Source organism: Malaya genurostris, chromosome 2 (genome assembly GCF_030247185.1).
Source record: "Malaya genurostris strain Urasoe2022 chromosome 2, Malgen_1.1, whole genome shotgun sequence".
Lineage (NCBI taxonomy): Eukaryota > Metazoa > Arthropoda > Insecta > Diptera > Culicidae > Malaya > Malaya genurostris.
This window is the reverse complement of record NC_080571.1, coordinates 293,112,979-293,124,016: the sequence shown is the minus strand read 5'-3', so window position 1 is coordinate 293,124,016 and position 11,038 is coordinate 293,112,979. Positions and strand designations below refer to the sequence as shown.

At 36.2% G+C, this 11,038-nt stretch overlaps 2 protein-coding genes across 2 annotated transcripts in view; both read left to right on the top strand.

Annotated features, from left to right (window-relative positions):
* The first annotated feature begins 231 nt into the window (after positions 1–231).
* LOC131430607 (CCR4-NOT transcription complex subunit 10) lies at positions 232–2,364 on the top strand. Its single transcript, XM_058595710.1, has 2 exons — positions 232–450; positions 507–2,364. The coding sequence occupies exons 1-2, from the start codon at positions 365–367 to the stop codon at positions 2,311–2,313; spliced, it is 1,893 nt and encodes a 630-aa protein (XP_058451693.1). The 5' UTR covers positions 232–364; the 3' UTR covers positions 2,314–2,364.
* An 8,085-nt stretch (positions 2,365–10,449) lies between these two features.
* The window catches only part of LOC131430606 (calphotin-like), a 287,389-nt gene continuing 286,800 nt past the window's right edge, over positions 10,450–11,038 (top strand). Inside the window, exon 1 of the mRNA XM_058595706.1 lies at positions 10,450–10,608. The gene's annotated coding sequence lies outside the window, so the exon portion shown is untranslated. The remainder of the gene's footprint in view (positions 10,609–11,038) is intronic.

The window sequence follows — 11,038 nt, the reverse complement described above, 5'->3', positions numbered from 1 at the left end:
TCTATGTAAAGGTAACACTTAATTTTCACACTATTTTTGCAAGAGAAAAAACAACAACAAACCGTTCCAGCAAGTTGAACGAATATTTCGTGCAATATGTCGTTCAACAAGCGCTCAAAGACCAACAAAATTGAGTCTGCTGAGAGGGTTCTTTCTGCGTGTAGAGAACATGTCTACAATACGACCATTCGAACAGATTGTCGTAGACCAATGCATCAGAATGACAATTGACAATCATCGTCATCCTTTTAATCAAAATATTTATATGGTGTTTCCACAATAAATTTACGATTGTTTTTGGAATACATTAAACAATCTTAGTTGTCATAAAGTTTTGCGTGAAGAAAATTTGACTGGTACAATAATGACGGAAACAAACGGAGATACCAAACCTAAAGTATCCGAGCTGGAGCATGATTTAGAAGTTCAGGCATTCAATGAATTTCAGAAGTAATCAAGTTTGATTATCCTTATACCTTCATTTTCTAATAATCTTTTCGTCACAGAGCCGACTATTCATCATGTTTGCAAACGTTGCTCAAATTGCAAAAATCACAAGAATCAAACCCGAAGGTTATTCATAACCGAGCTGTTGCTGAATTTTACATGAGTGATCTGCGCCGATATGATCAATTCCGGAAAACGATGGTTCAAATAACGGAACTGGTTGGTGAAATTCAATCGGTGAATGTCAAGCACCCCGAGCTGGCTGCGGCTTACGTGAACCAGGCAATGATTCTGTACCATTTCAAGCAACCATTGGCTGCTTTGAAAATTATTCTGGCCGTCATGAGCCATTTCGATCAGCTGGACGATTATTTGCTACGCAAGGCAGGAATTTTCACCGTCCATTTGCTTTTGGACACCAATCAACCCAAAAAGGCAAACGGTTTGCTGGCAATGCTGCAGGCTCGGTTGAACATTCGGGTGCAGGAAATTTTGAGCTCGGACGACGAAGATGAACGGCCAGTCGATAATGAAAGTCGGAAGGACATATCGGAAATTCAATTCGAAGAGTTTCGGAAAGAATTTCGACTGATACTAATAAGGTCCAATTTGCTGAACGGAAAAAAGAATTTTCTGATTCCATGTGAAGACACTTCCGAGTATTCGGTATTGAAAGGGCATCAATATTACCTGGGAAACGACTACCAGATGGCCGCTAAGGAACTGTCAAAGCGGTTTGTCAATGAACCCATCCAAGTTCAGTTTCACGGCGAAGATCAAAACACGTGTTTAGCTAATAATATGGGTTTGATACATTTCGCGGTTAGGCATTATGCTTTGGCTGCGAGATTCTTCCAGCAGGCTTTACTTTTCGATGAGTCTGCAACGAAGAAAAGTTCTACGGAAAAAGTTGAGGGTTCTCCGTTGTACTGTGTTGGAGCTACCAAACGACCGGAAATTCTCTACAATCATGGAATAACATTACTCCATTTGCAGCGACCAGGCGAAGCGTTCGAATGTTTGCTGGTTGTTTTGAACTCATACCACAACAATCCAAGATTGTGGCTACGACTAGCAGAGTGTTGCATAATGGTTCACCAGCAGACTCAAAAAGAGCAAAACAAGAATCCTGTCACTGTTTTTCTACGCCGGAAGTACTTTCAGAAGCGACCTTTCAACAACGAAGAACAATCTTCAGCGATACCAAGTACGACGTTGGAGTTTGCCTCTCTTTGCCTGAGAAATGCAATAACTCTTATTGATTACCACACGAAAGAGCTGGCTAAACAAGCAGAAATGTCTGATAAACCAGTACCGTGGGAGAAAATGTACGAAGGTGTCCCGTGTAATCCCTGCAAACCGCTGAAGCCCGCAAACTTGGAGAAACTGCGCATTGCTACCCTTAGCGCCTACAGTTATGTACTACTTTGTCTAGGGGAATTCACGTTAGCTCTGAAATACGCACAGCAAATGCTGACCATTAATGATCTTCCGGAAACCTATCACACGTTAGGATCACTGTACAGTGCGGAAGCGCTTGTCTTGTTGAATCGCATTCCGGAAGCGCTAGTTTACCTGGACCCGAAACGGATGAAGGATTTTACTGGCGATGATTTTTCGACCCGAGGTTCACCGAACTGGAACATGAACTCGCTGGAAGCGGCCCAGTCGGTGATGCACTATAATTTGGCGGTCACACTGTTCAGTTTAGGTGATAACGAGAAAGCCAAGGTGTACATGAATGCGTGCAGTCATGCTGTGGTTTTGCCGCATCTAAAAATGCTAAAAATGTACTCCGAACTGGTGCTGGGGAATGTGGAAAAAGCTAAACTTATGGCACGGTATGATACGCCGCGTTTAGTGTAACTTATAAAATCGAATAAAAATGAAAATGTTGTGTTTAATAATGTATTATAATTCGAAGTCCCTAATAAATTTAGCAGTAGCAGTTGTTAAGGTAAAGCGTACATAACGTGCATAGGACGCTGGTCTTAAAAGTCAATTACCATAAAGTCGAGCCCCGATATGAAAGAATTGTTAGCTTCAATAGGATCGTAGCATTGGATTCGTACGTTAAGAAACGGCTGTGAAGCCTGTTGAAACAGAATGGTGAGCAATTCCATAAAACAACAACACAAAAAGTCAAGATCGACTTGGAACTTTGCCTTTGGATTGATGCTTCTGTATGAAAAATTTAAACTCGATCGGGATACAGAATATAAAATTTCAACTTCGATCGAAAAAATCCGATTCGAACAAAATACAGAACCGGGTTGGTAATCTTAATGAATATCAGTTCGGTAAAGTAAATATTCACCCCTATTTTGTACGTCGATCGATTCGAAATATTCTGATCGAATGTGCAATTTCCATTCTGCATTCCGTTCGAGTTGGGTATGAAGTCGAATATCATTCGTTCGAGTTGTTAAATTTTCGAACATTACTCGATCGACTTGCGTACGTATTACTTCTGTTCGGTTTAGAATCGTTCTAATTTGTTTATACAAGTGTGATGGTTTCATTTACTAAGAAATTAATAATATAAATAATATAGAACGTGTAATTAGTGTTGACAGCTTTGATGGATAGTGTTCGAAATTTCAAGCGTTCCCGAACGAGAGTCGATCGAATCATACAAGTCGAACGGAATGAAGAATGCAAAATTCGAGCTCGAACGAAAGTGTAGTTTCGTTCGTATCACAAATCCGTCGGATTGCAGAATCGGGGTGTTTTTATCATCATGCTTGCTTACGTCCGTATCGACCATTCGACGGCCACATACTTTCGAACGAATGCGAACAAGCCATTGATGTTTGCACTCGAACGTGTAGCACAGGTAGTTTTTTAGACAAATTCCAAGCATCAAGGAAAAGACGAATGCTACATAAGAAATAAATATCGTACTCAGAACCAATTTAATTCATGTCGGTAAATGAAATTTTCAAATTAAACTTCATGCAAAGTAAAACAAGCATTTAAAATAGCAGTCCGATCAGTAGTATGTTGCATTTTTCTTGTAATTTTTTCGTGTTTTTGATAGTCTGCATATTTATTACTTTTGGAAAATCATGTATTTAATATAGAATAAAGCATGTTTATCCACGGCGTATTTTCCATAAAGAGCAATTCCAGGAATGAGTAACGAAAAAGTGACAAAATCAGAATCGACCTTGTCCGATTTGGATGAAACTTTGCACATGGCTTCAGTATGGTAAGCCATAAGTTTCGAATCGATGGAGAGGTCAATCCGACTCACGACTGATTTTTAAAAAGGGCGTATGTATTTTTGCATTTCACAAAAATTGCCTTTTTCAAATCTTTGGAACTCGGAAACCGTTAATTGTACAAAAATGGCGTTCAGGAAGAAGTTGTAGGGCACCGATTGGGCACTCTAAAAATATATAAAAACTTTTAATTTTTTTCTCTATAATTACAAAATAATCCAAAAAAGTTAAATATAAAAAAATCAGGGTTTTAATTTTTTTTATAATTTTTATTTTAAAGCTCTTATTAATACCTACAGATTGATGGCTATCCCATCCGTGCCTTTTGAAAAATGAAGAAGTTACAGCTAAAACAATTTACAGATATATTCGAAATTTCAAGTTCCCGTTGAAAGATAATCATTTAAACAGTAGAATATTATTCTACAGGTTAAAGGCAATAAATTTGTTCATGATATCCTTTCTTCGAAAAGATACTTGGATATTTAATTATAACACCATTTTTCATATTTCCATGAATTGTTTATTTGTTGGCTATGTCTACAATTATTACATGTACATGAATAATTCTTAATTATATCTAAGGTTTTGAAAATTGTACGAGTTCTACGTGCATCGTCATTCGAATACAGTCTTGTGACGATTGTGCTGAAATCGGAACGAAAGAATGGTATTTCTGTGTACCTGGAATCATTTTGGTATCCTTACAAACACTACTCCACTCAGTCACACCCCGTTCATATTCTTCTTGTGACACGTAACAAAAAGACATGATCGTGAATGCATCTCGACGTCTCTGCTCTGCCCATTCATATAATTGTTTTGCAGTTGTGATTGGGTGTTCATGTAATTTAGCCAAGCTTTCACGTCGTGCCATTCGCTTTAAATTACCCCCGAGTGCATCACATGGTCCTTTACCATGAGAAGTTGCAAAAAATGCCACTTCGAATCAATGTTATACATTGATTTAAATTTACAGAGACTTGCAAATTTTTTTCTGTTTTTGTACTGCGAGGCAGCTCCGTCAAACATAAATATTGCTCTTTTGATTTGAATTTTGTCTTTCAAAAATGACATTAAGTGAAAAATAAACACTTGAATCGCGATGGTATCCGGTTTAAGCACTTCTGAATAACAATGAAACTTAAATGTTTAAGCTCTTCTGATTATCTATAATAAATTTCAAACGGATGAATGGTTGCTTGATCAGCATCCTGAAGCACAAATGAAAAATGTTCTGAAAAATCACAAATAATTACAATTTCTCCTGTCTTTAAATTAGATTTTGCCTTTTTCAGAAAATCCGATTGCTGATTTTTAATAAAATCATGAGTCACAAGTTTTTCTAATTTTTCGCAAAAATATGCTGCAAATTCTTCTACTGATTTGACAAATTTCTCTAGATCACATCTGTCAATAGAAACCCATTGTCCAAATGTTATCTCAGTCAAATCACGTTCCTCGAAATTGTCTAAAACGCTTCTCTCCAGATCTTGTGTCGATGGACAACTTTTGCATTCACGGTGCTACGGATATTTTTGATGAGTCACATAATAGCTTTTTTAAATAATAATTCTTATCATAATACTTGAAATATGTTTCAACAGCATGAATCATTAATGAAACATTCTCATGGATTGTGCAAACACATATGTGAACCAGAACTTCCAAGCAACTTGCAATGTTTCGGTCTTAATGCTGCAAATGTACTAAATCCAATATTTAGATTAGGAAATTCCTCCTTATAACCCGAATAAATTTCTTTCAATGATGAATAAAGCAATCGTTTTTGTTTGCGTTCACACTTACCATTCATTTTGACTGTGACGCAATCTCTTGATCCTGGCATTACTCTGCTGACGTCATTGCTGTTGAAATATTGAAGCACCTCGTTTTCTATCGTTTCGTTCCTGCAGCGTCCCGTTCGTTTCTTGTCTTTTTTTCGTCCGTTGATCGTAAGTATTTGTTCGCCTTGAATTGGGTGGCTATTTTCTCCTTGGACCACGAGTTCGGCAAGACTGACAACAAACGCACTTTTTCATTCCAAGTGCAATCAGGCTTAGCAAACTGCTCTATCATAATCACTTCTTCCAACTCTGCCGCTTTCGTTTTGAGTAATTCTGGATCTTCTTCACCCGCCGGGAATCCGAATATTTGCTTTTTTATACTTCTTGAAATATCCAAATATTTTTCTCGAGGATGATTAACATTCCGGGTTTTCTTCGTTGATATCGGAGACATATTGATTCCTGCGATGCCCTTGTTGAAGAGTTCAATGTTGTGTGCTCTTGAATACTCCGCCGCGACTGATGCTTCAGAAGATGCTGAGTTGATTGAAGCTGCTGAAGGTACTTCCTTCTAAATCGTATTGCTATGTGGATGATAGTGGTTCCGTTGTTGACTGCCCTTCTGTTTCCGACGTATCACTTTCCTTATAAGCCCGCCTATGACAGTGATCACAAATGCTTAACGTGGTATTCAATTTAACCTTGCACTTTTGAGCTTCTAATTTTCCAATTATGGTTTCTGTAAATTGGAAAAATTTTCCGGAACACACAAAACCAGAAAAAGTTTTACAGCACTTTGGGAAAACCCTATTGTAGTATTGTAACTGTTTCGAAACAGATTTGTTACAGTCCAATCCACGTGTGAATGTGTTGGTGTGGTTATTCTCAGCAGTTGAAAGGTTAATGCTAGTGTGAGTATGTCGAAATAACCCAGTGAATTTTGTCGAGCCGCATCGTGCCTATTATTGAAGACATATATGCAATTAAAAACACTGCAATGCCAAGAGAACAGTTGAGAAAGACATAAAATCGTTCATTAAACTTTTTATCACGTAATGGAACTGCCTTCTACTTGGTTCATTAGTTCATAGCTTACGAAATTCTATATGCGTTTTTCGCAGTGTTTTACCTCAGTGTAAAATTGAACCCACAAAAAACTTTGACTTCGGCTCGCACACATTCTAATTTCGTATATGAATAGATCTGCGCACTCTGCATCGGTGTGAGTAACAGAGACGTCAAATTGCTCAATAAACTGATATCTGTTCTACGATGCATAGCTATTTATATGTGAAACAGGTAGTGTTTAGGTAAGCAATTCACCGGTACTTACGTTGGTTGTAAACAGTAGGTAGTCATCTGGCACACCTCTTTGATTCTACATGTGTTTATTCGTTTTGACGTAGTTACGTTAGTTCTACTGTTTAAATGATTATCTTTCAACGAGAACTTGAAATTTTGAATATATTTGTAAATTGTTTTAGCTGTAACTTCTTCATTTTTCAAAAGGCACGGATGGGATAACCATCAATCTGTAGGTTTTAATAATTAATTAATTATTTAATTTAATTTTTTTTTGGTACATTTTGAAATTATTGAGAAAAAATTAGAGGGTTGTATTCAAGACACGACCGAGCACAATAACATTAAAAATGGAACGTTTCTAGGGTCTTCATAATATATACAAAAATAAAGAGATGATGATACACTAAACTAAAAACTTTTTCAATTGACTAATTACAAACTTGCTCTAGTTTAAGCGCTTAGATTATTGGCGAATGATAAAATTGACAAATAGATTCTTTCTTGATAATTAATTATATTCAATTTTGATCCCTTTCCACAATTTTTTACATTGTTAAGATTTTGAATAACGTCCTTTAACTAGAATTCAAAGTAACTTGAAAGCTCAATTTTAGATACAAACAACCTAAAGATTTAATCCTGAACAAATGAAACTGTTCTTTTTTATGACAATAATCTTCGAGAAACGTACAAACTTATTAATTTTATAAACAGTTAATCGATCCAAGAGAAGATTTTATTTATTTTAACGAAAAATGTTGTACCAGTAAGCTCAGTAATAGTGTAATTTTATTAATCCTTCTTCAAAATCGTCGATAATCTTCGGAAAGTGTCGGTAAATAATATGGCAACAATACGAGGAAGAAAAATGTGAAACAGTCCGCATAAAATATTTAGTTACTTACATTGATTTTCGCTTTGGCATATTAGGAATATACAAAATGGATACGCAACAAAATTCAGAAATTTTGTTCATATTGTAACTTGATGTTATTAACACATGCATGAACATTGTCATAGTTACAACGCGTGTTTTGAAGCAAATAATAATTGAACTGAAACTGGCGGTTAACCAAATTCTACGAGGGTTGCTATTCAAACGATCAATTTGATACTATATGATATTGCATCTAATTGTACTGTATATGTGAGCCTGTGGAACTCATTTATACTACCAAACCGAGGAAGCCGCTTTTATAAGTTTCAGAATTTAATTTTGAATCTTTTGAAGCGTTTAATACCTGGTGGGACATCAACTTGTTCAGTCACATATATTGAAGAAGAAGTTTCTATGATTATCATAATAACACAACTTTATACTGAATCCATTTTCGCGCCACCGTTTTGTTTGTATGGGAATGGAGATTTAAGTATGCAAACCGATCCGTTGACAAATTAAAACATTTTTAAGCTTACAATATTGAAGCTTTGGAATCATTTAAATGAGGAAAATCCATTAACAAATCATCGAGGAACAAGCACTGCAATTTAGATCCGAATTAGATCTATTGCCGATAATACTAAATTAGCCTGATAGTTACCAGAGAACCAAAATAAAATACTCAATTCAAATGAATTTTTCAATGGAATGCAATTGAAATATTCAAATGACGTTTTCTCATAAGTTTAAGTTAAATGTTTCCGAATCGATTGGTTGTTGAATTATATAAATCCATCAACAAATGACTGAGGTATGAGCGTTCAAAATTATGGCAGAAAAATGTTACGCGATTAGTTTTGCATGTTTTAATTTGACACCCAGCCTCGGGAAGCGAAGTGTAAGGCATTTTTAATGGCAAAATCGACCAACAATTTGCTAAATACATGGGATGTTTCAAAAGAACCGATAACCACGCTGATTCGGTTCTTCAATAGCTAGATAATATATAAGATATTCAAGCGAACACGAAGCGGTGTTGTGCAGACAGCAGGAAGTTTCACCAACGCATAATACAAAAGCGACAATCCAGCAAGTGAACGCATATACAATTAAATCATCAGCTCACTGGACGCGCTACTTGTTTCATTCACAGTCAAACATCAACTAGGCAAAGAAATATTGTGCAGCCTATATTTATAGATTTCTCTTCATACTACGCAGAACGATGCGGTGTTTTTTATGCATGACGCAAAGCCTCCTATGCCGAACAAGAAGTTGACGTCATTTTGTAAAGCAGGGATTGGTGGATGAAAACATAGGTCGATTCCAACCATTTTTTCAATAGTATGCTATTGAAATACTGAAACGACGTCGTCATACATGTTTAAGTTAAAAGTTTCCGAATCGATTGGTTGTTAAATTATAACAATCCATCAACAAATGACCGAGTTATTAACGTTCAAAATTATGACACAAAAAGGTTACGCGGCTATTTTTGAAACTTTTAATTGACACCCGGCCCCGTATAGTGAAGAGTAAGGCATTTTTAATGCCAAAAAAATCAAAATATTTTTTCAGTGTAGGTTATTTAATATTATGTGAATGGGAATAATATATTGTTCATATTTTTCTTCAAGTCCCAGAAACGTTCACAAGGACCTTCGTGAGGTACTATTTCTGGAGACTGGAAATGCTAAAGAAACAGCATCTGATTTCGAAAGTGAATCACTGTTTCACTATACTGTTCTATAAATAAAAAAATCAAATATAATTTTTCTAAAAGATTGTTATGCTTTTCATACAAAAAACTTAATCGCTTTTACATGCAGATGGCACATAGTAAAAATAAATGAATTCATGGTAATCCGACGAATTTTTGTTGATACAGTGATAATAAAAATTTTGGTTTGATTCAACCAATGTCTTATTTTAAACAGCCAACATTTGTTTGAAGCAAGCATATTTTAGTCTAAAACAAGCATATACTGATTGAATCTACGATATCTCGGTAAGAAAGAACTAGTTATTTGGTTTAATGGGTAACTATTTATTTCGTTGTTCTAAACAATCGGGATTTTAGGGCGTATAGAGAGAGTTTTGGACCAGCTCATGATTGCTTGTGATAGTCATAACCAAATACCCGGCTTAGAAACTATTGATACTGCAGAGTAAAATTAATATGTTGTCATTATAGAAAGTTCACACAAATCGGAAGACAAAACACAAAAAGAAACTCTCATGTAGTTTTGTGACCTTATGAAATGATGACCTTGATCGATTTACTCCTTTTTGAAACGAAACGTTCCATTTTCCGTTTTGGCGATCACTTCCAACGTTGCCAGGTATACCGAATTATCGGTATTTATACAGATACTTGACCTCTATACCGCAATACAGATATGTAGTCCCAAAATACCGATAATTCACGGATCTTACAGATCATTACCGAATTTCGTTGATAGCATAGATAGACAGGAGAAAAGGTTGCTACCAGACCTTTTTTGTTTTGCTCACCAAAAAGTGCGTTGGTGACATTTCCGTTAACTTATGTTGACGAGATTCTGATACCGATATCGTACAGATAGATTTTTGCGCCGAATACAGATTTTTGAAAAAAATGACCTGGCAACGTTGATCACTTCATCTGTTGTCATCTTTCTCACACTTCGTACCGGAGTAATCAAAGTGTGTTCTCGAAACGGCCGTGGTTTCGATACAGCGGCTCCAACAAACTGAATCCGTTCGTTTCGTAGCTCTATCGTTCTCTGTCTGACCCGTACCAGTTAAAATTTGAGTTTTCTATACCGCGCCGTTCAAGTTTCGGTACGATTTGTATTGTGGTGTTTTCCGTCTGCAAAGAAAATTCTATTTGTGAGTTTTAATTTTTCTAGTGGAATTTATGTGAAATTTGTGCTTCGAAGCTAGTGCCCATTTTTTGCAATTCGTAATCTGTTGAAAGTCAAAGGTAAGTGGAACGTTTTAATCGAAATAAAAATTTATTCGGTTACCGGCTCGAGTTAGGTTTTTTTTGTCTCGCTCTTATCGTAAAAAAACAAAATAGCCGGATTGGGATACCGGTTATATTTTTCATTCCGTTGGGAATTGTCGACAGGCATGATGTTCCGTATATTGTATGATATTATCTTTAACTTTGTGACTATTTTTTGTATCGAATTTAGTTAATCAAGTTAGATTTAATAATACAGGACAAATGGTGAGATGAAATAGTAGATGAAGAAAAGAGAAGGAACGAGAATGCATCCAGATAGCAGTCGAACTGTCGGGCAGGCGGCATTTCGTAGTTTCTACGCCATTCTGATGAATTCGGGTAAAGGGTAGGTTTTGCGGTAATGTTTAATGTGCCACTCTGAATCGCTTGTTCCATCCTTTTGGCA

What these genes read in the sequence shown, in the direction of transcription:
- LOC131430607 (XM_058595710.1), top strand. Translation starts at nt 365, where the DNA reads ATGACGGAAACAAACGGAGATACCAAACCTAAAGTATCCGAGCTGGAG. An exon ending in GCATTCAATGAATTTCAGAA is followed by an intron (nt 451 to 506) that starts GTAATCAAGTTT and finishes TTTTCGTCACAG; the next exon opens with AGCCGACTATTCATCATGTT.